Source organism: Dermacentor albipictus, chromosome 5, assembly GCF_038994185.2.
Source record: "Dermacentor albipictus isolate Rhodes 1998 colony chromosome 5, USDA_Dalb.pri_finalv2, whole genome shotgun sequence".
Lineage (NCBI taxonomy): Eukaryota > Metazoa > Arthropoda > Arachnida > Ixodida > Ixodidae > Dermacentor > Dermacentor albipictus.
The window spans coordinates 148,878,780-148,905,795 of record NC_091825.1 but is presented as its reverse complement, the minus strand read 5'-3'; the positions used below and the strand labels follow the sequence as shown (position 1 = coordinate 148,905,795).

At 46.7% G+C, this 27,016-nt stretch overlaps 1 protein-coding gene across 2 annotated transcripts; it reads right to left on the bottom strand.

Moving 5' to 3' along the window:
* Positions 1 to 1,028: 1,028 nt before the first annotated feature.
* LOC135897633 (uncharacterized) lies at positions 1,029 to 26,473 on the bottom strand. 2 transcript variants are annotated; one of them, XM_065426317.1, is made up of 8 exons: positions 26,340 to 26,473; positions 25,116 to 25,289; positions 18,099 to 18,187; positions 13,002 to 13,209; positions 7,851 to 7,982; positions 6,664 to 6,755; positions 1,847 to 2,054; positions 1,029 to 1,191 (listed from the first exon to the last, which is right to left on the bottom strand). In XM_065426317.1, exons 2-8 carry the CDS (start codon positions 25,212 to 25,214, stop codon positions 1,141 to 1,143), a joined length of 879 nt encoding a protein of 292 aa, XP_065282389.1. In that variant the 5' UTR covers positions 25,215 to 25,289; positions 26,340 to 26,473; the 3' UTR covers positions 1,029 to 1,140. The 2 variants fall into 2 exon arrangements, with proteins under 2 accessions (XP_065282389.1, XP_065282390.1); XM_065426318.1 differs by having other exon boundaries at positions 26,271 to 26,397.
* Between the last annotated feature and the right edge of the window lie 543 nt (positions 26,474 to 27,016).

Sequence of the window (27,016 nt, the reverse complement as noted above, 5' to 3'; positions counted from 1 at the left end):
ACTGTTATAGTTCCTGCGTCTCTATGACATCGTCCTGTTAAGAATGCTAGCCGCACATATCGTGCATGGTGCACCGGTTCTCGTTTCTTAGCATGGGCCGGGAAAGCGACCAAGTTGTAGAGACATGAATAAATGAATACTGGGAGAACTACGACACAAAATTGGGCTGTGGGTTGGAATGTTAATGCACGGATGATACTGTCGCCTAAGATTAAGGACTAATTGTGCTTTTATGTATCCGCGTGAACATCCCGTGAACACCACGTGAACGATGTTCAGTTTTGTACCTTAACAGTCTGCAAAGGGAACTAAAATAATGCCCGTTCACGTTCAGACTGATTCAATAACCTGTCATGACGCTCAGGCTTCAGAGGCAACATTAAGTGTGTCGGTCGATCCAAGCAGCAGCTTCACTGATAATATCCTCACGTGCATCGCTCATCATGCCTATGTTGTGTTCTACGGGCTGTTAAACGCGCGATGTTTAAAACTTGACATATTTATGCGCTTCTTGTGAAAAGTTGAATTTTATTAACTTTAGTTTAGAATCGCCAATACCTCATCACATACTTAATGTGCGCTTCTCAAGGTTTTAGCTGGGAAGCTAATGCCTCAAAAACCACGACACTCTGGCAGGACGGTACATCGTTCACTGCATGAACGAAAATCCACAGATTGGTTTCAGAGCGGATGCGTCTACAAATCGCTTCGTGGTTCAGCCGTCGATTTTAACATCAGGTCATGTCGAACGTCGCGTTTTTCTTTCCCAGGGACATGCATGATAAATAACATCGGGCATAGACCGGAGCCCGTCATCTCTGCTTCGAAACTTCTACTCATATTTTAGTGTCCTTTCCCTCTTCCGCAGAGCTGAGTAGCCAACCGGGCTCCATCTGGTTAATCTCCCTGCCTTTGTTTTATTGCCTCTCTCTTGCTCTCGCAAAGCTATATTTTTCATAAGCTGAAACGCATTATATTCTCGAAACAAATGCAAATGTCACGTTCATTTTAATGATTTAGACAGTTCGTTGATTCCAACCCTAGTTTATTTTATTGAGGCGGATAGGCCTTGCTGAAGCCGCAACTGTCATGTTAGGCCTTGGAGTTTTCATCTTTCTCCTTGGTTTCCTCCTTTGCTGGTTACTTTTCTTTGTTGTCTTCGATCGCTGCTTCAGGCCCGCCAGGTTTGGTCTGTTGAAAGATATATTTATTTAAAAGCAAGGCGCAGGAAGTTACAAGCAAGAAAAAATGTACATCATCATGAGTGCTGGAAGATGCTACATAGGGACCCATTTCGATGTGTCCGAGAACTCCACTTTGCAGTTACAAAAACTTCCTCCGGGCATCAAACCCGGGACCAATGCCTTTCCGGAGTGGTCGTTCTACAACCTTAGCTGATTCGGAAGCTATAGCTGATGGCTTCGAATCGTTAGAAGAAACTTCGAATCGTTAGAAGATTGAACAAACCTTGAGTATTCCCGCAGTGTTTATTTCAATATAATTTGCTTTTTCACGCTTCCATCGCTTGAAAAATGCAGACATATAGGTTGGGCGTATGCGTAGAAGCTCTCGATACTGACAAAATAGAAACAACATTCCCAAGTGTCCCTACAATTGGTTTCAAAATATTTACAAGGCCATGGATAAAACGGCCACGAGTTATACCGTGAAGCTTGTTGTCATACAAAACCTTGTGGGAAAACATAGAATCTCATAGCTTCGCTCTTATACGCCATCGATCTTTTGATCGCAACGAAAACATATCTCGCGGCATTCAGGTACATTTTACCAGAGCGCAAAAGCCCAAGAGACACGTTTCAAAGCAAGCTTCGCGAAGCTTCCTTACAATGATGACCCAGTGGAAGTCCACGTCGCCCTCCAAGACCATTCTGTCTGCGAGGAAGGGACCCTTGCTGATGACGCCCGGCAGTTCGACACCGTTAAGTTTTGCCGTGCAAAGGCCGTCTTCTTCACCCTTAACTTCCAGAGCGAACTCCTCGTGCTCGGCGCCGAGAGGAACCTGCAGCGACTGGTCACCGAACACGAGCCGAAACCTGGCGTAGGATAGACAACGTAATGAAACTGAGTCGGGGTTCGTCCAAACAAAGACAGATTTCCATAGGAAGATGAACATTTGAGGTGATCAACAGTATCGTACAAAAGATGGCTTGTGCATGAAGCCAACTTATATTATATTCCAGTCACATGGGGGGGGGGGGCGCTTTTGATCGCATTCAAGTTCGATTAGTATCGAATTTTTTCCATTTCATTTGGCTCCCTCAGCAGCTTGCAAAGAGCTGGCAATCGCGATAGAAAGTGTCTCGCGTGACTAAAGCGTGGGTCAGACAAGTTCGCTTTGACGAAACGTTTGCTCCATTCTCAAGCATTTATTGTTCGACCGCACTTTAAAAACGCTTACTCTCTTCGGAGCTTGTTTCGATACGACGATCGTGTCATCTGTCCTGCTTGTGCATTTTTTCTCGAAAACTGTGATCTTTACTTTCCTGTCAATAATGCTATGCCACGCTGATAACGCGAATGTCGCTCGTGACCTGTAAGTGCCGGGCCTGCAGCGCTAAAGAAATTAAAGGTACGCAAGAGAAGCGATGAATATTATCTGGGGACAAGATAAGCCTTGAAGAGTGCAAACTTTCCTCAAAGTGCATTGTTGATCATTGCATGAGTGTTTGTGAAACAAAATTGTTCTACACGTGCACAGTGGAAGAGTCCATACCCTAAACAGCTTAGCTGCGCGGCTGTGGTAAACACACATTTCTAGGTCTTGAAATTTGTTCGGCCAACTTTACTGAACACACTAATGAATTCATGCAACGGACCGTGCATCGAACCGATATTTCTGTTGCTCTCGTTTTCATGATGCTGTTCGGCGCGATTCGATCGACGAACTGCTGCTTCAGAGGCGCCTTGAATGCAGCGTCCTTGCAACACTGTGCGATAAAAATTTTGTTCGTGCAGCCCTCCATTAACACACATCAACCAGGTTTTATAGCGATTGGTGCTCGATTCCGTGAAAAGCGCTGACTTTGTCAAACTTCATAGAGTAATGCCTGCACACGATGGAAGCGCGATAGAATTGAGCCGGCCTGCGGCTTAAAGTCCAAGTTCTCACCACATTTGTCAAAAACAGCGTTAACAAAAGCGGATTGCAAAGCAAAGCGCAATGCCCGTGTTTACCTCGCTTCTCGTCTGTCATCGCCGAGCTGTTTTCAGCAAGCAGAAGTTCCCGAAGTATGGTCGTTGCCGAAACTAGGTTAGCATTACAGCGTTATTGCGTCAGAGATTTCCTCTTCGGTGTTTGCGCCATGCAACATGCAGTTTCCGAGACTACGGTATTGTTATATATGTACTCGTGACCAGCTATCTGACGCAACCACTCTGAAAACCATTGTCGCTGCCACAAGCCGCCGGAATACAAGCTTTAATAAAATGCGAGAGATGTTAGCCTGACTAATGACCTGACATGCTGCTCCACGCGCCTTGGTTGCTCAGTGGCTATGGTGTTAGGCTGCTGACCACGAGGTCGCGGGATCGAATCCCGGCCACGGCGGCCGCATATCAATGGGGTCGAAAACAACCGTGTACTTAGATTTAGGTGCACGTTAAAGAACCCCAGGTAGTCGAAATTTCGGGAATCCGCCACTACGGCGTGCCTCATAATCCGAAAGGGGTTTTGGCACGTAAAACCCCATAATTTTTTTTTGGCATGCTACTCCAAGTGCTGGGTGATGCTTATGACGTGAACAGTGATAAACGCTAGGCTGCGAAGTAAATGCAGCGGTATGAAACGTCAAGAGACGCGCCCATGCTTCACAGTTAGTCTGAGGTTTACTTGGCGAGATAGAATCCCCAAAATATTGATTTAACGCCAAAAAGAAGATGACAGAAAGGGGAGGACATAAGGAATGGACGTCCTGTCTTTGGCGCCAACTAGCCCAACACCAAGTACTATTTAAATCGAAGCTTGGAAATGTTCGTGCTTCAGCGATCGATAACAGCCATGCCAGGTCATCGCATTTAGCGCGTATATGGAAACTTGCCGGTGTAGGGCACTCTTGCCTTGCGATAAGCAATCGCAGTTGCAATCGCGAATGTGAATCGCGTATTTCTAATCTATTTTTCTTTATTTCAAGGTGGGCAGCCTTAAGGCATAGTAAAAAAATGAAATTATAAAAAATGAACGTAATCCCGCATCGTTCGGAAAGTTCAGTGACGCCCTTCAATGACCGTCATCTGGAATCCGCGTACTGCAGTCAGCGCACCGGTCACCGTGGAGACCAGACTGTCTGCATGAGCAAAGGCAACGTGATGCGTCGTTCTAAATTCCACCAGGCGCAAGGGTACGTGTCCTAGATCTTCTGTCGACTGTGAAAAGCTTCATTCCAAGGTGCGTGCATCTGTCCTGAGAATATGGGGTTCTCTGTTCGTGCATTTGAACAGTAGTTTTGAAGTGAATTGCTGAGCATATTCGCAATGCCAGTAGGCGGTAGCGCCCTGTAGTGATGCGGGAGAGAAACGGCTCAAGGAGGGTGAGCCGAAGACAACATGGCATGGCCACGTTTTCACCTGGCTATAGGTCGGGCTGTGCCAACAGCTGCCTTGCAGGCACATGCCTTTGTTTACCTCTTTCGCGCGTGCGACGGTAAAGAAGTACCGTAGTAAGCGCATGTGCTGCAAGCCCCAGTGCACAAACCGAGCTTTCCACAGCGATATGAGTGTTCTTTCTGGCAAAATCCGCAGAGAAATAGGTCGTGATGCTATGGAGAGCAAAGCTTGAGGCGGATTATAGGCCGTTCCAGGGATTGTCGTTGGGCTTTTCCTTTGAGAAACCTAAAGATGCTCGAACTGAACAGAGAGTGTAAATAGACAGACGCGGGCGCATGAGGCTGTGTCTGCACTTCTTTTAGTTTATTTTTTTCTTCTTGTGTTTGTCGGTGCACCGGTTGTGTGATCCTGGGCAGTCAAACTAAGCGAATAAATTTTTTTCTAGTGTGCCTAATAGGCTTATATATGTTAGCATATGCTCAATGCATTCTAATTCATGCGGCATACGAAAAGTTGCATGCAATAAGTTTAAAGCTGTTTGTTTCCTAATAGCTTTGCATGAACTCGAAGCACTATGTCTTCCAATACGCTGCAGTTCTTTCTTTTAATTAGTATTTGTCACATTGTGCGTCAGTTGCGCTACATTTGCCCTTAGTGGAAGCATACAATAATGAAGTATGTGAAATAATGAATGTTCAGATAATAAAGATTACTGAGGACACCGGTTAATGACTTTCCTCACCTGCGTAATGTTCATAAAGCTCACATATGCAATGGTTTGAATAAGCGCTTCATGCTTAAAAGGCGTTTGAAATAGCTAAGAGATAAAATGGTATTACTTGTCACGTATTAAAGCTTACAGCGTTTTTTTTTCTCTGAGTTACAAAGCGCGAAGTAGGGCACAGACGGTGGCTTTTAAGCCACTACCCTTGATATCCTCCCGTGATGCCGTCATATACACCACTAGTAGCAAATGTGTTAGCCAGTATTTATTGTTGTACTTATTGATGCGAAAGCGTAAAATGACCCAGTGAGCGAAAAAAGACGGCGTCTGTCGTCTGCAGCAGCGGAACGGCGCCTAAAATTGCATTGCCGTAAGCTGCGACGCGGCGTCACGAGAGCGCCTCGACGTAGCAGAGCGGGTGAGAGGGAGCACCCACTGGCCGCGATAGCCCACCCGGTGTTGTGCGAGGGGAGAGGGCATCGCCGCGACGCCCATGTCGCCTTCGCTCTCGGAAGCCAGCGTTATCCGCGCAAGATTTCGTTTGCGTTTTAAGGGCGCCTCGCTATGGCCAAATCTGAACGCACCGAGCACTTCGACGCACTCGCTTGCCCGCGAGGAGTTCGTAACTCTAAGGAACACTCAGTGGCATTCAATTAGACACTAATGGTTGTGCGTTCGCAACTCGTAAGTGCTTACGTGTCCTCGGATTTTTCACTTTTAATTAGGTATATGATCGCGGTACCGTTTCGAAAAAGCTCATAGGGTCACGCAGTGAAAGCGGCATGCTGTAACAAATTCGTCACAGCGTGCTATACAAAACATTCCCGTGCCCCCATCCTAACTCGTGTTCCTCCTCCGAACAGCCATCTCGGTTTACAACGCGTGCCACCTACAGGTCGCGGGCGTTGCGAATTCACGTATGTGAAGTTTTGGCATAACCACACTAATGTCTATATAATGCCTCAACAGAGGGGTGCAGACGCGTGACTTCTGTTCTGCATCGCTCTCAGTTCGTTTGGCGACCTATTAACTTTTGACCATACAGAAAAGCAATTTATCATTCGGAAAGCCTCAGACCAGACTAAGAGAGAACACAGTAAGTTATTGTGTACACTGTATGCTTATCGTGTGCAGAGACCACCCAGCAAGATCCGATAACACGCCTGCCAGCTAGCGTATATTGTCTACTAGCTGCAGCTAGCAAGTACGTCTCACATGCTTAGAACCTACCTCAAACCATTCAAGCACCAGAAAAAGACTAAGTAATATGTCACACGAAAAAAAGAAAGAAAAAGAAGAGGATCTCGAAATGGGGTAACGGGGGCTAACAGATCCTTGTGGCAGCCACCATGTATTATGTTGTCTGTGTACTCAACTCTTCGGCGTTCCTTGGATTCTTCCCTTTTATCTCGTAAAGGTCACCTTTCAGTATTCCCGCTGAGGTGAGAGGCAGGGACAGTGGCACCGGCTGCGAAGAAATGTGCGAGAATGAAAAAGCGTATTCGCAAACAACGCGGACACGTAGGGCTGTGGTAACGACACAGACGTGTGTAGCTCCGCCCAACAGTCTGGTCATCGCTGCAATGCACCATGCTCATCAAGGAATCTCTTCAACTGGATGCAGAGATACAGCTAGGGTCCTGTTTGATTACTGCTTAAATGTTGATGATTCAGATAAAGAATTGTTTTAAAATGTCAGTGTATTCAAATGATGTCTTTTGCTTTCTTTTGACAACCCTGACGAGCTTTTCACGCAAAACCCCGCAAAGTCACTAACATACTTGTCAACCTGCAAAGGAGCTTATTTCCAGGCATTCCCGCATTTTGATCACTTGGACTTTTCGACTCTAATGTACATTTTATATTTCGCGCTGTGTTCTTTTTAAACATCCGCGCTGTTGAGGTATGCTCCCTAGAAGCGCACTGTTCGTCGAGGCTTACATGCCCTCATCAGATGAAAGCGCATACAACTTTTTCTTGTTTTAGTCTACCAACGCACGTACTGGTGGAATTGGTAAATGAGTACTGCACTACACATAACACTAAACTCTCTCCTTTCTTCTTTCTCCACATACACCGTGGGAGAAAGACCCGAAGAAATGGCCTTTCAAATAACCTGCAAACCAAAGTTGTTTTCTGTTCCCATCACGCCCACCCGAAAGCCATAATTACCCCAACGCGGTGTGCCACTTTGGGCTTCATTTGTCATGTCACACCGTACCACCCCTTATCTTCTTCTAAATCATCATTCTTTCATCATCGACTGGTCAAGACAAGATAGCGCACATCTCATTAGCGAAGGTGCAGGCCAGTAGCAAACGATTCTCACAAACAAAAATGCTTGAGTATTCCTCTTATCTGTTCCTTTGATTCGATCAGATTAAGGCGCCTGAAACGGAAATAAACATGTTCGACCACGTGTCATCTATACAATCGTTCGCAGCCAAAGCGAATAATCTTCAGAGCGTTTCATTATTTGCGATACAGTTACAAAGATCTCCAACAAAAGCACACAAAGCAGTCAAACATGTGGAAAATAGTACTGAGGTTCCGTTATACTTACCAGAGGGTCTTCGTAAGGAATTCGGATCGATTTTATGTCGAGGTCACCCTTTATGAAGAAGCGGTCGTAGGGTGAGGCATCAGCGTACCTTTCGAGGGGCTCAAGCAGAGAATACCTGCCGTTGATTCTTACCTAAAAATACAGTAACTAGTTAGGTTGCGAGGAAAGAAGTAGGATGCACTAACCACTAAGGACAAGTTAATTTCAACCAACGTGACGCCAATGTCATAACTGTTTCTCAGCAAATAACACAAAAAACAGAATAACGTACACAGTAACCTACACGTTTTTGCCTTCCATGTGGAATACTGCGATAAAATGGCACAGCGTATAGCAGACTGCCATAAACTGCCTCACTACCTTTGTACTCAGCGGCACGAGAATCAAATTGTGTTGGAATCTGGCCTCGTACCCACAAAACACCTCTCACGTGACGTGTAGTGCAAACCGCGCATGCAAGACGACCGAGACGGCGAAAACATTTCGCACCCTCCTTTCATGAATAAACAAATGCAAAAACCCACCAAGCAGCAGCAGCAGCACATCGCGGGAGCAGTCTGGTTCGCGTGCGAATAAAGGACAGCGAACGGGAGCGCAGCACACCGAGGGTGGCAAACGAGATGAGAAATATTGGATCAATAGAAAGAACTGTCGGTATATTGCAAAAATGTTCACATCTTTAAGAGCGTTTTCTTGTCGCACTGGTAACACACTGACCGTTAGGGCCTTACGAACATTTATAGAGCCCGACAGCGGAGCTCTAACTAGACGTGCGATGACAAGCACGTCGTTTAAAACTATGTATTCATTCTGGCAGCCTTGGGAGCACAGAAATATCCGACAAGATAATTTCACAGGGAGAGATATGTAACGCTCCAGTTGGATATTTATATACGCCCAAGCCTGTCAGAATGATTACATAGTTTTCAACCACGTCTTTTGCCAGCGCACGCCTAGCCAGAGCTCTGTTGTCCTCTATAAATTTCTGCGAGGCCCTAATGGTAAGGATGTTACCAGTGCGACAAGAAAACATCCTTAAGGGTGCAAACATGTTTAGTGATAAGGCCCATCTAACTAGAAGCAGTTCCAGAGGACATACTATTTAGTTAGTTGGTACTAAATTATGTGATTCAATACTATACAACACAATAAGAGCACCAACTCACCTATCAACAGCCTGTCCTTTTGAAGTTTGTTGCTCTCACGTGCGTAAGAAAATCGCTAAGTGTTCGGGTGCCCACCACTAAAGGCAACGACTGATATGACAGCGTGACGACCGCCGCGGCGGTGGTCAATCGTACACATAACGTACTTAGGAGAAGGTTTTGAATACAGGCATTCCTGTGAAAAAAATCTTCATGGAAGGTCTTCACTGTTCAATCACTGGTGAAAAGCACAAAATGATGTCCTTATGCAGCCACTACATCCACTCGAATCCAATTCGTTCATTTGAATGGAAATGCTGAATGCGCAGACTATAGTTAGTGTGGAATATTAAGTATCTTTAGAGAAGTGGGCGCACAGTCTTGACAACTCGAAAATATTTAAAGTAGAAGGTAGCGCATCTAAAGAGGACGAAAATGACATATCAAACGGGACTGGAGATGATAGTTTCTAAAGATCTGTTGATACATCCTTGTGAGGGTGTATCAACAGAGCATGCTAAGCGAACCCAGCGTGCTGCTGCTGCGTCGCCCCCCCCCCCCTCACCTCCACAACATCGCTTTTTCTGTCGATACAAATAGCTTAAAAATCAAGTAACCGCAAAGCAGCAGTCTCAAGGCATTTCTGTCCACTTTTAAGCGTCTATGTGGACATCACTTCACATGAAGCGAGACAAATTGCAAGGATATGGTTCCTACAATATTATGTGTTCTATCGAAGCCACTAAGTCACCCTGTGATCCAACCTTGTGAGTAAGCCACAGGTTTACTTAGTGGGTGACTCAGGGTGACTTAGTTTTCACCCTGTGATCCAATCGCCAGAGTCCAGGCTGTGTTTCTCATGCTGGAGTTGACAGCAGCTATCGACGCAGAGAAACACCACACAGCGCCATGGCTGGACGTTTTGCCTTATGAACTATTCAAGAACTTTATGAAGACGTCACTAGGATATTTTCTTAATATCGCCAAATCACCTTGCATCGGAGTCACTATGCCAGCGTCATACATGTGCACACGCTGAATTTATACCTTATAAATGCGTCGGCGCTCACATCACTGCTTTTTATATTGGCGCCATGTTTTAAACTAAACCTTATCTAGAACGTGCAAACCACCTGCAGTGGCAGACATCTACGTCACAGGAAACGCTCGATATAGCCCACGTATGGTGTCAATCTGTAGGCTTGGCACTTTCACCAGAGAAGACATAATGCATGCCGCTTGCGAGCAACAGCTCGGGCCATCGACTGTTTCTTAGCACGCCCATCTACCTGCACCTATTTAAATAGGATTTCCAGCATGCATTGCCTGTGCCGCGATCACGGCAAATGTGAATTGGGCAGCTAACGCACCGTACATGTGCTTCATATTACACAACAATCTTCCTCAAGGTGAGGACGCGCCACACCAAAGTTGCCCAGTTTCTTGGCTATTCTGCTAAGTCCTAGCACCTCGCAGTCAGAGATATTGCCTGCATTGAGTGTACCAGCGAGGAAGCAATTCCCATTGCTTCCTCAACAGAAATACCCTGTTACCAGGCTTCTACGATAAACACCAGTTTCTAAACTCCAAGAGGCTCCACTCCACACGCCGTGAAGCTGTGGACCTTAAGCCAGTCTTTATGCAACCTGACGCAGCCGGTAAGCTTTCACGCAGTTGACCAGGGGTCCGTCTCGACCCCTTTGGGATAGAGAGAGAGAGAGAGAGAGAGAGAGAGAGAGAGAGAGAGAGAGAGAGAGAGAGAGAGAGAGAGAGAGAAAACATTTATTTGTCATCAGATTGGGCGACTTCCTCGCAGGGTGGAGCCCTTAGTTCAGGGCCCCATTGGCCCGCGCCACTCCGCGTGCCCGCCGGATCAGCCGTCGCTGCTCTTGCGGGTCTGAGCTGGTCAGCGCAGTCTCCCAGCAGGAAGGTGAAGGTGAAGGAATACGTAGTAGCCCGGAGGATGTGGGCACTCCCAGGTGCAATGATATATTGTGGGCTTTGCTCCACAATAGGGACAGTATGAGGGATATTGTGTGGGGTGGAAGAGGTGAAGGTAAAAGAGGCAGGGAAATGAATTAGTTTGAATCTGTCGCCACGCAACGGCATCTTCTCGATTAAGGGAATTATGTGGTGCAGGGAAGTGTCTCCTGGTATCTCTGTAATATTGTAGAGTTTCAGTGTAGTTCAGTGGTTCTGTCGGTGCGTCGTCTGGGTTGGACAGCTCTTCCAATGGCGCCCGGTTAGCGAGCTCTCGGGCTACCGCATTAGCGCGTTCATTACCATGGAGAGAGGCGTGTCCAGGCGTCCAGACGATACGCACCCTGTGTAACGCTGTGGGGTGTAATGATGTAAGGATGCGGTGTGTTTAGGGTGTCACCCTAACTCCCACGATCGTGGGGCCGAGTAAATCACACTCACGGGCAATATATTCTTCAGCTTCTCTGGATATCCGATCCCTGGAAGACAGATGCTCTTCAGGCGCCACTTAGCAGCAGTAGATTACTCGTCCTTGGAAAGCTCTTCAGACTCTTCATGCCCTTCAGAATCTAGCGGCTAGAGCTGCACGTAGCCTCTTTGCGCGCCTGGGAACTTAACCTTAAACGCTCCTTAGGTGCTTCGCGTGCCAACGCCGGTTCCATGGGTCAGTGCGGAATTTCTGACCCCTAGGAGTGCAACGCACTTGGTGACAGCTGCGTCCGCTTCACCGATATCGGTTGTACGATAATACGGACAGACTTCACTTCGGCTACTGAGGGGATCCGAAAATTACCATGCCTATTTTTTGGCCGTCGAAATTTGCCGCATGGCCGCACGCAGGCGCCCGATCAGTTCCGGGTATGTCAAATTTGTTGTGACAGAATTTCTGCATATATAGAAGTCGGCTCTGGAAGCCGCATACTTAAGTTACCGCCCGGGTGACTACCCCTAACGCAAGAAGACGCTCCGCCTCTTCACAAAATTTCTTATTTCACCGTGTGGTTCTAACATCCCAGATGTTGGCACCGTCGAGGAGAATGTGGTGTGACAGAGGCCAATTCCGGAGGTGACAATTAATTTCATGGTCAAATGTGTCTCATGAGAGAACATCCGTCGGAAATTTATGCACAGCTGCCCATATTAAACGCCTAACACGACAGGAACGAACAGTGGAAGAAACGGTGACACGCCGACGCCTTTTGCCCATGTTCGTTCACGCTGCACTACACGTTACAGACGAATCCTGAACAACTCGCTTACCTCATCACCTTGCTGCCCATATTCTACGGCTTCCGCATCGACAGCTGCCATCAAGTACCTCTTGCGATCGTCCGCTAACCGCAACTACATTTGGCGCCGCCATGTGGGGGCAGTGGGTCTTCATCCCACAAGACACGCAGATTGTGAACTTTGGCTAATTAAACTTCGCCACAACATCCCGACTTACGGCCGTAACAAGACTACATTTGACTTAAAAAATAAAGCACGCTCAATCGGCTGCCGTTTACAAGATACCAAACATCCACTTTGACAACGCAGTTTTTCAGTGCTATATCTCTCAAAAATAAGAGTCACATAAGCACTTAGTCGTGCAAAATACCTTGACAACTATTTCTTTGTCCATAAAGTGTGCCCGATACAAGCCTGCATTATTTCGTTTAACTACCGTATTATTCCGCGTGAAAGCCCATATGTATTAAAGAAAAAAATACAATATTTTAGCAGAATGTTCGACAGTGTCTAAAGGAATCGCCTGTAAGCCTCGTTTTATTACGAGTATTCCTTCAGTGCCCTTTATTTTGAGCTCAATAATTTGAGCATTGCACAATTCGTGTAGTCTTGCGCCCATTAGAATGAAAAGCTGCCAGCCGATTGTTGCTGCCTTCTAGTCATTAACATGCACCAAAACAACTGCCTTTGTGCCACAAACGCAATTCCCTCTGATGAAAGTACAGCCTATCGGACACCACACGTGGAAGAGCGAGCGCTTCCCCTCAAGACAACGTAACATATATCGTGTACTGACCACGAGGTAGCGGTCCTTGACGTGGTAATAGAATTTTGTGCGCGTTTCCTGCCCAAGGACGTAGTAGAAGTCCCCGTTGTCTACGTCCTTGGATTTGGTGTTGTAGTCCTCGATGTAGTATTGGAGCTTGTTCTCCGTGTACTGTTCGCTCGTCACTTCGAACAGCGGGAAGTCCATCTTCTTACTCCACCACCACTCGTACACGACGCTGAAACGTTTCGGGTTCTTAAATGAGGTAGCACTTTAAACATACGTGTTCACGGGTGATCGGGTGGCGTTTGCTTGAAACTTCAACGCGTGATGTGCGCGAAGCGTGAGCATGAAAACTGTGAACAACAAGCACAAAGAATGGTGTGTACTGGGAGCATATTTAGGACCCGAGACTGAACGCTACACACTTCACCTCCGTAAAGCTAACAAAATTAGGACTGGAGTCGATGAAACCACGTGTCAGTTCCACGAAGCTGTTTGCAACAAGAAAACAAGACTAGTCATAGCCACGTAGCGCCGTCCTAACGAGGCACATAAAATGTGGAGCGCATGCTGTTTGCTTGACGCCACCCGTGGCAAGCCGAGCGTCGTTTTTTCTATTGCCTTCTAGATCGCGCCAGTCAAGAACTTCAAAAGCAGGTTCACCGTGAATTCTATGCTGTCTACTGCAATTAATCTCATTCCAAATCATTCGCTATGCAGTGAGTTTAGTTTCAGATTCTCATCTTTATTTTTTTCTCTATCTCTTCAATGACTCTTCTTCATCTGCACGCTGTTCACGACGAATCTATGCTCGTGCGAGAGCTCAGGTAAGCGGCGCGTGGGTCGCGATTTGTGTTCACGCACGGGTGACGAAGCAGGTAAGCGCCTCAAAATTATTGCGATTACAGCAGCCTGTGGCTTCGCTTTACAATGAGTTTTGTTCAGACTGAACAACTTTAGTCATCAATCACCGCTAAAACCTACAAGAATATAAGAAATCTAACTGCATGAACGAGTATTCCTATATGTACTGTTTAACCGCGGGGTAGACTTTCCATGCTTCAGCCCGTTTATTTCGGAAACGTAATTGTATTCTCACTATGTAACTTCGCTTAAAGGATTATTATTTTTCCCTACGTTGTTGCTAAGGTTACGTGTATATTTCAGTATCATAACACAGACCATCGGTAAAAATAGCCCTTTTTGCATATGCCCATGAATCTTGTGCATGATTCATGACAACAATATTTCTGTCTTTTTTTCTTTATGCTGATAATGCGACAAAAGAGCGTGTCTTCAATGTAATGTCGATTGCCTATTCCACGCAAGGAAACCTAATGCTTGACATGGATTTACAAAGGGGGTTCTTATTAGGTTCACCGACCTCTTCACATAAATGCGTGTCCTGAAGAAACACCCTATACACCCTAATATACGCGCCTAGCTGTCCCATGATGCCCGAATGGTACTACCGTTATTTTTTTTCGGCCCAATACATGCTTTAAGTTGCATGATTAGTGTTTAAGTATATGTGAGTCTGCGAAAGCTCTCAATTATGGATGCTTTTTTGTGGAAAAGAATGATTTGCGGTGAAACTAAATTATCGATTGTAATTAAGCCCGGAAGTTATTAGAGTCCGCTTTGCGTTCGCGACAACGGCGCGTGCTGAGACGACAAGGAATTGCCTCGTTATAATCAGTTATTATCAGCAAGCACATAGTAGAACTCAACCTGGAACACGGACGAAGAAGGAGGACTGGACGAGCTGCTTCTTCGCCGTCCTCTTTCTTCGCACGTGTTCCAGTGAATGTGTAACAAACAGCCCAGTGACTAGTACTGCTGAGTGAAATTATAACCCTGCCCATGGAACCGACGCGTCCGTTCAATAGATGCGGACGAACGACCTCACTGTGACCAAATTCACTGTTAAACTCGAAACGTAAGTTCGCCGATTCGATTCCCGTGCGCGGAGTTTTGACTTTCCGTCGTTACTCGCCGCAGTTCAGTCATTGACCGTACATAGTACTTGCGTCACTGCTTGCGTCATTGCGGGAATATTTAAAATGAGAGGTCGCGGTATCGCCACCTCGTGGTGGACCGGCTATATTCCCCTGTAACGACGTTATTTCCTCACATTATATTTAAAAAAAACATTACTAAAAATACAATTCGTCGGTATACTGCCCTGCAAAAAAAAAATAACAAAGAAACGCAGTATGTTATAAAGAGAAAAACTTTTTTTAGGAGTGGCACGTTACCGCTCTCATAAGCATAGTATTTAGGTTTGGGTGGGTCGGTATGGCGAACCGGCGCTGGCCAGAGGGCGCTACAGAAGTCTTGAACGTGGAACTGAAGTATGCCTACGACGCCTGGTAAGGATGACACGAAAAATAATGCGACACTTTGACCAACAACAGACGCGCGCCTGCATCAACGTTGGCTAAATAGGGCCGATATATGCATACTCTAACCATAGTCTAACTCTGTCCACAGCCATGTGCGTTGCCAGAAGCGCAGGCGCTTCTGCGGTCTAGCGCGCCGTTTCCCAGTCAGGTGAACCGCTGGGCACGTGGGCCTTCGGATAAACGGCGAATTCATTGGCGCGAAATCACAGTTTTTGCTGTATTGAGAGCGCTTTCCTTCGCTCACTGTGCGGTGTGTTACGGCGCTGCTGTTGACATGCGAAGTCGGTTCTGCTGGTTGCCCGTTGTTATAATTGAACTTATTTTGCTCTGGATGAGTTTCCGCCTGCCGAAACTAGGCAGTATTATGAGCTTGAACCCAGTCGTTGATGATAAGGTTGCAAAAGTTCTACGAAGGCACAATTGCTCATGCCTACATGCAAGCAGACAATAACGACTGTAATCACGCTTATATGGGCGATTTCCTTGCGTAGCATGTGCGGACTCCTGTACATGATTGCCAGTTTTTTTTTATCATTGAGTTGGTACCGTGTTCACGAACCTTTCTTTCATATAGTTTTCTCGGGTAGAATTGATTTTTTTCCCCTGATTGCACTGTTATTAACGCAATACATTTTGTGCCCGAACGTTATGGCTGTGGTATGCGAAAGGAATGAGTATAGAATGTTGACCTTATACGCTGAATTGTTTTCAGGCTGTCCTAGTCGATCGATGTACGAGCGCTGTGGCAGGGACACGAACCAACGACTTCGCGCGCAGCAACAGGACGCCACTCATTATGTATTACTTCGGTACACTATACCTACCAGGGTAACATAAACTAGTCAATCGTTTCATTAACACGATTCTGATTGATTGATTTTAACGTCCCAAAGCAGCGAATAGGGGGGCTGCGAAAGGAGTGTATAGTAGGGGAAGCTTCGGATGAATTTTGCCTCTTCCCCCCCCCCCCCCCCACCCTGAAGTATTTTGGTGTGCCCCCGAATCTCAGATACCGACATACGAGCCGCTTTGCATTTGACTTTTGACTCCTGACCGCCTCAGCTACTTTGACATGCGCCGAGATCTTGGATGTTGGTGCATGAGCACCTTCGCATTCCGCCCCGCACGTGAATGCAACGATCGATCTGGTCGGGACGTCACAGTGACCGACAAAGCCATGCATGCTGCTAACACACACGTCTGCAGGACGACCGACTGACCGAGTACACTGGGAATCCTTCCTTCATCCCGAGGTGGAACTGCAGCTCGTGCCTCTTGCCCAGCTCGAACTTGCACCTGACATCGGGTATCATGTAGCGCCTGATATGTCGTAGTCATCCAGCGTGTGGTTCAGGACCCCCGGCTTGATCTGCTTCGTGATCAGCTCCAACAGCGGCATGTCCATCCGCGCACTCCACCAGTACTCGAAGGACACGCTGCGCAGTGCGCGCCGCCCCGATGCCTTCTAGCATACGTTCCGATGTGCCCCCCCCCCCCCCCCCACTTCAGGCACTTCTATTACAGTTCTACAAGCCGAGATAATACTTCAAAAAATCTCGAGAACAAGTGAAAATAATGACCTCTAGAACGCATAGAATACATATTGGGACACTAATTGGGTCTACATGTTCTCCAATGTTAATTAATACGAGTCAAGCGCTTTAGAAAAAAAAAAGAGTTGCAAGGCAGATATAGATTTTGGGGTAATATCAGTGTGTCGTCACATGATGGGTTATCTTCTGTTGTTTTGACATTCACTGGGCAAATTCACGAAGTGACTCATTGTTCGCCAAGCGCAGCTTCACAGTAATAGTCGATATTGTTACCGCACTTCAAGTATTCTTGATAGTTCGTGCGTGCACATATGCAGGCACATCAAAACACTCTTAAAGTGAAAATTCTTTGTGTTGCTCCTGTATTGCTCCTGTATATTGCTCCTGCGGTTTTTCACGCTGACGGTGCAAAACCGCAAAAGTTGCGATGCATAAGGCCAGTGACGCGTATTTTACCTGCATGCTGTGGTATCCTGTGTTAACTTCTGGTTTCGGTTTTGGATCGTTTACGTCAGGGCGCCACTCAGCACCAAACGCTGTAAGTTGCCTCCTGCTTCCCCTTGGAGAAATAAAAGAGCATTCTTTGTTTGGTCCCTAACCGAAGCAGTCCGGCTCTTTCTTGCAGCGCTGCGCGCCCCGGCCGTTTAGGCCTCATGCCGTAAATCCTCCATCCGGCCGCCCCATCGAAGCTACAACACATGCATGTACCGATAATCAGATAAAACAAAAAGGAAACGACGGCACCACTGATGAACGAATGACGCAGGCTTTAAGTATCGTCTACCTTATTTTTCCTGCCAATTTTTCTTCCGCGACAAAAGGGGTATGTCTGAACAAGAAAGAATGCACCCGTCACGTCCTTTAAGAAAAAAACGTGAGTGAAGGAACTGTAATAATTCAGATCGTAAAATAACGTCGGGTATATGTAGCGAGAACAAAAATTAAATCCAGAGTGAGAAGCCGGTGAACCTGATATCGCCCCTTCTACAACACAGCAGGTTCGTAAAGTAAAAGCATTTTGGCTGCCGCACTAAGCACTTCGCTAAATGCAAGAATGCCGTTTTAATGTCCGACAAAAGCGTATACGTGTAACTTGCATGGCGGGTGAAATAAATCGCGTAGATTAAGCGAAAGAAGAAAGGCTGAAACAAATGTTGCCAGTATACGTCTTCATATCCTTCCGAAAGGTGCTTTCCATGAAGACATCGTTGAACTTTTGTATTCCTCCTGGAAGATGCAGTTCTACCGGCGTTTTCTGAAAAAAAAGTAATGAAGGAATGAGATCTTTATTGCAATGGCCTATGGCATATTGGTAAGGGGCTTAGAGAATTCAGGTATGGGAATGGGTGGAAAGGGGGGAGGGGGAGGACGACGGATAGCGACGTTCAGTCACGTGTCTGCTTAAGCATCACAAAGAACAGAAAGAAGAAAAGAAGTCAGTGCTCGGGTATTTCACAGGTGAACATTCGTCCACGTAATAATAAAAGGCGATAAAGCGACTTGTCGCGTGAATTCCTTCCACACGACTGCACAAATTCGATTTTTCTGGTTTTATTTGAAGCACCAGTTCTCAGTAGCTTGGTTCGCTACTTGTCCTGTTGTAGTCTGTAATCTGATCAGCTTCTTGTCGGGTGCGGCCGCAGTTAGACTTCCGTGCTGTGCAATTATTTATAGTGCGCATGAATGGCCGCATTCTATAGGGCGTTGGTTCTGTCTTGGCGGCAAAGCTACAGGAAGCGCGCTTAGCAGGTGAGTACATTTCCTATACTATCAAAGTGCATACGGAGGTGGCACCGTAAGAGGCGTTTGCAGTGTTTCATCCATCGTGTGCGTTTCTCGTTGCCATCTTGTCGGCTCGCAGTTTCATATCCCTAATACGTGTGGGCGCACTGCAATGAGCCTTCTAGTGGCCTAGTATGCTGCAATGCCAGAAATCTAGTGCTTGGGTCTCTTTACCTCGCATCTCCGGAAGCAACAGCCGCCCAGCCTGATTTTCGCGCTCACGCCCACAGTGAGCTGATCTAGGCTCGCCGCTTTGAGCAAAACCACTTTGCTGCGTAGTTGCGCATACGGATTTTGTTCTACCAATCATCTTCCCATCAGCGGTGCTACTTTCTATGCGCTCTTCAACTTCCATCGCGGAGAGGCAGGTTATAGGGCACGCAAGCACTGTCAACATCTTCCGATTCACATAATACTAGGAAGGAAGGAAGGAAATCAACTTTATTCAAGGTCCTGCAGGCCACGAGAGCTTTGGGCTCTCATGGAGTGGACGTCTCCCACGACGGAACCGGGAGGTTGAGTTTCGTGGCTGCGTCGTGGACCTGCTGGACGGCCCAGAGTTGAGGAGCGAGTTCTTCGCTCCGGATTGCTTCTACAAACTTGCGCTTGCCCGGTATGGAATTTATGTGAGCTAGCGAGCCCTGCCAGAGTAAATGATAGACGCTAAGTGAGGTATTGCAATTAGTGCAATTATACTTGTAGAGCTCCGGCATGCTGTGGTGTGGTCTGTTTTGCGTGGGGTATGTGTCTGTTTGTAGCATTCTGAATGTAACCGCTTGAGCTCGAGTGAGCGTGCGGTGTGGCGTGCTATACTCTCTACGCTGTAGGTAGTTGTGTTTAGTGATTTCATTGTATGTAGTGGGGGCGTCCCTGCTCTCCGAGTGGTCGGGTGAAGCCCCGTGGTCTCTAAGTGCGCGCGCAGCCTCGTGTGCTGCCTCGTTAAGGTTGGGGACGTCGCCGATCTTTGGTCCTAAGTGTGCCGAGAACCAGTATATGACGTGGTTCTATGTGCTCAGCGTATGACGTCATCCAGAGAGGTTCACAATCTGATCGAAAACCGTCACTTGGGAAAATGATGATCGCTTTAGCAGTCTTTGACTGAATTGTGTGGCCTTCCCCACAACTAGAAGCATGCACGATCTCATACCTTGTAGGCATGATGCTTATCAAATTATCCTTGAGCTAGTCCGCGTACACAGCCGTATTTATCACGCGTCTGATACGAGTCATTCTTACTTCTAATTCTGAGCGCGCCTGCATGGGATTTCACGACATTTTATACATGTTTAGGACCTCCCTTTTTTACTATATCTTTTTTAGTAAAAAATGCAAAATGCTTTATTTTGACGCTGGAGTCGTGACTTCATCTTGTACTCTTTCTCTCTATCACGAGAATTAAGAAGGCCTCCTATGGCACAGTTTGCCCGAACTGACCAACACTTTCCAGACAAAGCTTCGTGCTCTACAGGCTATTCAAGCTCGGGCTCTCAGGGTTTGTCTTGGTTTGCCAAAATGCACATAGACATTAGCGACTATTGCGATCGCCCGGGACCAACCCATACAAACACACATTGCGGTAGAAGTGTTGAGAGTTCACATTAGGCACGTTGCGCGTGCCTGTTCTCACCATGTGACAACACTACCGCCAGAAAGGCAGCATGCATCATTTTGTACTGCGATTTCGGATTATTACACCTGCCTTCTATTAGGCTTCACCCCCGCAACTAAGCCATCGATTCCTCCATGGTGTTTGGCTCGACCTACAGTGCACCTCACCATACCAGGAATCAGGAAAAAATCCGAGCTGTCATCACCTGCTCTTAAACAACTAACACTGCTACTTTTGCACATGAAGTACGCAGACCACGTAGATATTTATACTGATGGATCGGCCACTCCCCAGTGTTCCTCTGGAGCCATGGTTTTCCCAGCGAAAGCCACCACCACCAGTTCCAAGACATATCACCCAACGACAGCGATTGCTGCGGAACTTTCAGCTCTTCGCGCTGCACTTCGTCTTGTCAACCAAGAACAACCTCGAAGATGGTCAATATTCACTGACTCGAAGGCAGCACTGCAGTCTTTGCTATCAGCCCTGCGACGTGGACCACACGAACAACTGCTATTCGAGATTAGAAAATTAATCCATACCTTGACTGAGAAAGGACAGCAGGTGACGTTTCAGTGGCTTCCAAGTCACTGCGGCGTCATAGGGAATGAACACGCTGATAACATTGCTCGGTCGGCTCTGCAAAGCGACGAAGAGGAGTCGATACCATTATCAAGGACAGATGCCGCTAGAAAGCTTCGAATGCTCAGCCATGGCACCACTTTCTCCTTGTGGAATGCAGGAGGTTTTCAAAAGAACCGGCTGCACCACCTAGACTCTTCTCTACGCCTTTGCATTCCAGCTGGAGTATTTCGTCACGAAGCTACACTGCTTTGTCGAATATGGCAGCCACTAAGTCTTTTGCTTTCCGAATCGGATGAGCCGACGACGCCTCGTGTGATGACTGCGGTGACGAGGAGACTCTTCAACACCTTCTCTGTGTCCGTCCTCGCTATAATTTACAGAGACGATCGCTCGCAAACGCGATAGCACGCTTTGACAGAACACCTCTAAGAGAGGAATTTATTTTAAAATGCTGTCATCACAAGCCATCGCAGCAGAGGGCGACGAGGGCACTGTTGCAGTTCCTTAGGGCAACAGAATCGGACAAGCGGCTGTAGCATGAACGGATGGTTCACATTGCTGCAAGTGCCACTGTGCTGTGCGGTGACAGTATGCGGTGACAGTGACCGACTGTGATTGTATGTCAGTGCTGCTTTCTTTCTTTATCTCTACTTTGTTATCATTTTACCTCCCTCTCCCCTCTCTCCCCAGCGTAGGGTAGCAAACCAGATCTTCCCCTCTGGTTAACCTCCCTGCCTTTCCACTTTCCTCTCGCTCTTCTTTTCCCTGGACAATCCACTGTAGTGCTCTAATTATTCCACCGGTTAACTCCCCTGAGCATCAGAAGACTTGCCCTACTCTTTCCTCTTAATTCTAACTATACTATAATCTGCACCTGTTTGTTCTCCAATTCATTGTTAGCGTTTGAAGTTTATTATTTTATGTTATTTATTCAATTTAGCTATAAATTATATAGCTATAAATTAGTTATTTATTCAATTTCAATTTCATTGTATGTAGTGGGGGCGTCCCTGCTCTCCGAGTGGTCGGGTGAAGCCCCGTGGTCTGTAAGTGCGCGCGCAGCCTCGTGTGCTGCCTCGTTAAGGTTGGGGACGTCGCCGATCTTTGGTCCTAAGTGTGCCGAGAACCAGTATATGACGTGGTTCTATGTGCTCAGCGTAGGACGTCATCCAGAGAGGTTCACAATCTGATCGAAAACCGTCACTTGGGAAAATGATGATCGCTTTAGCAGTCTTTGACTGAATTGTGTGGCCTTCCCCACAACTAGAAGCATGCACGATCTCATACCTTGTAGGCATGATGCTTATCACATTATCCTTGAGCTAGTCCGCGTACACAGCCGTATTTATCACGCGTCTGATACGAGTCATTCTTACTTCTAATTCTGAGCGCGCCTGCATGGGATTTCACGACATTTTATACATGTTTAGGACCTCCCTTTTTTACTATATCTTTTTTAGTAAAAAATGCAAAATGCTTTATTTTGACGCTGGAGTCGTGACTTCATCTTGTACTCTTTCTCTCTATCACGAGAATTAAGAAGGCCTCCTATGGCACAGTTTGCCCGAACTGACCAACACTTTCCAGACAAAGCTTCGTGCTCTACAGGCTATTCAAGCTCGGGCTCTCAGGGTTTGTCTTGGTTTGCCAAAATGCACATAGACATTAGCGACTATTGCGATCGCCCGGGACCAACCCATACAAACACACATTGCGGTAGAAGTGTTGAGAGTTCACATTAGGCACGTTGCGCGTGCCTGTTCTCACCATGTGACAACACTACCGCCAGAAAGGCAGCATGCATCATTTTGTACTGCGATTTCGGATTATTACACCTGCCTTCTATTAGGCTTCACCCCCGCAACTAAGCCATCGATTCCTCCATGGTGTTTGGCTCGACCTACAGTGCACCTCACCATACCAGGAATCAGGAAAAAATCCGAGCTGTCATCACCTGCTCTTAAACAACTAACACTGCTACTTTTGCACATGAAGTACGCAGACCACGTACATATATATACTGATGGATCGGCCACTCCCCAGTGTTCCTCTGGAGCCATGGTTTTCCCAGCGAAAGCCACCACCACCAGTTCCAAGACATGTCACCCAACGACAGCGATTGCTGCGGAACTTTCAGCTCTTCGCGCTGCACTTCGTCTTGTCAACCAAGAACAACCTCGAAGATGGTCAATATTCAGTGACTCGAAGGCAGCACTACAGTCTTTGCTATCAGCCCTGCGACGTGGACCACACGAACAACTGCTATTCGAGATTAGAGAATTAATCCATACCTTGACTGAGAAAGGTCACCAGGTGACGTTTCAGTGGCTTCCAAGTCACTGCGGCGTCATAGGGAATGAACACGCTGATAACATTGCTCGGTCGGCTCTGCAAAGCGACGAAGAGGAGTCGATACCATTATCAAGGACAGATGCCGCTAGAAAGCTTCGAATGCTCAGCCATGGCATCACTTTCTCCTTGTGGAATGCAGGAGGTTGTCAAAAGAACCGGCTGCACCACCTAGACTCTTCTCTACGCCTTTGCATTCCAGCTGGAGTATTTCGTCACGAAGCTACACTGCTTTGTCGAATATGGCAGCCACTAAGTCTTTTGCTTTCCGAATCGGATGAGCCGACGACGCCTCGTGTGATGACTGCGGTGACGAGGAGACTCTTCAACACCTTCTCTGTGTCCGTCCTCGCTATAATTTACAGAGACGATCGCTCGCAAACGCGATAGCACGCTTTGACAGAAGACCTCTAAGAGAGGAATTTATTTTAAAATGCTGTCATCACAAGCCATCGCAGCAGAGGGCGACGAGGGCACTGTTGCAGTTCCTTAGGGCAACAGAATCGGACAAGCGGCTGTAGCATGAACGGATGGTTCACATTGCTGCAAGTGCTACTGTGCTGTGCGGTGACAGTATGCGGTGACAGTGACCGACTGTGATTGTATGTCAGTGCTGCTTTCTTTCTTTATCTCTACTTTGTTATCATTTTACCTCCCTCTCCCCTCTCTCCCCAGCGTAGGGTAGCAAACCAGATCTTCCCCTCTGGTTAACCTCCCTGCCTTTCCACTTTCCTCTCGCTCTTCTTTTCCCTGGACAATCCACTGTAGTGCTCTAATTATTCCACCGGTTAACTCCCCTGAGCATCAGAAGACTTGCCCTACTCTTTCCTCTTAATTCTAACTATACTATAATCTGCACCTGTTTGTTCTCCAATTCATTGTTAGCGTTTGAAGTTTATTATTTTATGTTATTTATTCAATTTAGCTATAAATTATATAGCTATAAATTAGTTATTTATTTAATTTAGCAAAATACCAATAAAGAAAGGCGTCAGGCAGGGAGATACGATCTCTCCAATGCTATGCACAGCGTGTTTACAGGAGGCATTCAGAGACCTGGATTGGGAAGAATTGGGGATAAAAGTTAATGGAGAATACCTTAGTAACTTGCGATTCGCTGATGATAGTGCCTTGCTTAGTAACTCAGGGGACCAATTGCAATGCATGCTCAATGACCTGGAGAGGCAAAGCAGAAGAGTGGGTCTAAAAATTAATCTGCAGAAAACTAAATTAATGTTTAACAGTCTCGGAAGAGAACAGCAAGAGAAAAGTCTATAATAGCTGTGTCTTACCAGTACTCACCTACGGGGCAGAAACCTGGAGGCTTACGAAAAGGGTTCTACTCAAATTGAGGACGACGCAACGAGCTATGGAAAGAAGAATGATAGGTGTAACGTTAAGGGATAAGAAAAGAGCAGATTGGGTGAGGGAACAAACGCGAGTTAATGACATCTTAGTTGAAATCAAGAAAAAGAAATGGGCATGGGCCGGACATGTAATGAGGAGGGAAGATAACCGATGGTCCTTAAGGGTTACGGACTGGATTCCAAGGGAAGGGAAGTGTAGCAGGGGGCGGCAGAAAGTTAGGTGGGCGGATGAGATTAAGAAGTTTGCAGGGGCGGCATGGCCGCAATTAGTACATGACCGGGGTTGTTGGAGAAGTATGGGAGAGGCCTTTGCCCTGCAGTGGGCGTAACCAGGCTGATGATGATGATGATTCAATTTAGCTTCTCCAAATTCTTTCTTTCTCTTTCTTTCTCCCTTTCTTTCTTTCTTTCTTTCTTGCCATGCCCCAAGTTACAACCCTAGAGGTTGAGTGCTGGTGCTGCACTGGTCGTATATCTTCAATTCTACTTACGGGATTGTAGATATGAATGCCGGGTTTGTCCTTGGCACTTTGAAACTCTTTCTTGCTCTCCTCGTTGTGATACTCCGGAGTCCCGAGGATGTCATTCATACTTCAGGATGGCGATGAGCAGCCGTCAACAAAGATGCTGTTAACTGTCCACACGCAGGGACAAGCCGCTGGAACCTGGTGGTGGAGATGAGACTCAGAGTTTGTGATCAGGCGCGAAAATTCCGCGAAATCTTTCAGTGTATATCTTCAACTCAAGGTGCTCGCTTCTGCTGCGCATAGTACGACAGTCACATTTCTCCAAGAATCTTTTTAATATAGGAATGTGTGACGCTCTGAAAGCGGCAAGAATCGGATTCACCTCGAGGTTCCTGAGATAGCCCGCCTTTGCGGGATCGCGAGGAGTAGGACCTCTGCGATGTGTTCGGTGGTATTTACTATAATTAATTAGAATGTTTTAGGAATATATGCGTCATACTGTTACGGTTGCCAACTATTATAAGAGGAAAGCCAGAATTGGTGTAATTAATTATGGGGTTTTACTAGCCAAAACCACTTTCTGATTATGAGGCACGCCGTAGTGGAGGACTTCAGAAATTTCGACCACCTGGGGTTTTTTAACGTGCACGTAAATCTAAGTACACGGGTGTTTTCGCATTTCGCCCCCATCTAAATGCGGCCGCCGCGACCGGGATTCGATCCCGCGACCTCGTGCTCAGCAGCCCAACACCAAAGCCCCTGAGCAACCACGGCGGGTTCAGAATTGGTGTAAGTGCTGTGGCAGGGAACATAAAAAAAAACTGCCTCTGAACTCACGAGACAATAATTTCGAGTAAGACGCATGGCTGTATCGTAAAACAACCAAGCCCTCTAGTCTTAAGTACAGCAGTAACGCCCAGGCGGCTTTCGTAGGGACCCGCTTGCTCAAATTCTCAGTTCCCCCGAGACGGTATTCATGATTTGAATGCACTGCCTGAAAACGTTGTTCTGTCATCACTACCTTTTCAATTTTCTTATTCATACTATTCTTCACTGTTTCATATGTTCTCCTGTGGCCCTTTGTAAAAAGCCAGCACTCCACCGATTTTGGTTGGTCCGTGATCGCTACTTTTCTGAAACGTGATAAGAGAAAAGGAGGAAATGGTAAAGCAAAATAACTTAGCAGATAGCGCATCCCGTTTTTTTATGTCGAACTTCCATGGCACAGACTTCTTTGGTAACACTCACAGTTTCCCTTTGCAATTCTTGAAATAGCGGTCCCGCTATGCCCGATATTGAACAAATCTTAGCCAGCCTGCTCCAAGGAACCGCTCTTTCCCTTCGAACCTTCTGGAAGGAACCAAGGAAAGATAAATGTTGGTCTCCTTTCACAGCTGCCGAGGAAAGAAACGAGCAATATGTCGGCCTGTCATCCAGTCAAATAGGCTCGCTTTGCGCCGAAGAAGCGCAGATAAATCATTACGAACTGCATGTCTGGTTTTACCACGATACGAAAAAGTGAGAGGCTTTAGGTCACAACTCGTAGGAAAAAATGGAAAATTAATAACAATCACTCAGTCAGGAGAAATGCACCTTTAAGCAGGCCTTCCAAGCAGCTAACAATTCATTACCTGGAATTACTAAGGAACATGTTTGAGGGTTGTGTACTAAATGTCCCCGTTGGTCGGCGCACGTCAATCACGGCACACGCGCCGACTAACAGGTAAACCTCGACGAAAGCAGCGGGCCCACCTGCTTGTATACTATCAGATTGTGTGGCGTGTTTGCAACACATGTCGGGAGAGGGAGCTGCCTGTCCCTTGAACGGGGTGATTGAAAGCGCAAAGAGGGCCCAACCTGGGGTCGCTAAAAAGAAACTGAGAGAAACAGGGACGGTAAATTGGGTGAAAAGGTGAAAAAAAAAT

Excerpts from the sequence above, each read along its gene's own strand:
- LOC135897633 (XM_065426317.1), bottom strand. The coding sequence starts at position 25,214 with ATGAATGACATCCTCGGGACTCCGGAGTATCACAACGAGGAGAGCAAG. Across the intron at positions 2,055-6,663 it reads AATCCAAGGAACGCCGAAGA|GTTTCGGCTCGTGTTCGGTG; the intron begins GTTGAGTACACA and ends ATCCTACGCCAG. Across the intron at positions 1,192-1,846 it reads ACTTCCACTGGGTCATCATT|ACCAAACCTGGCGGGCCTGA; the intron begins GTAAGGAAGCTT and ends ATCTTTCAACAG.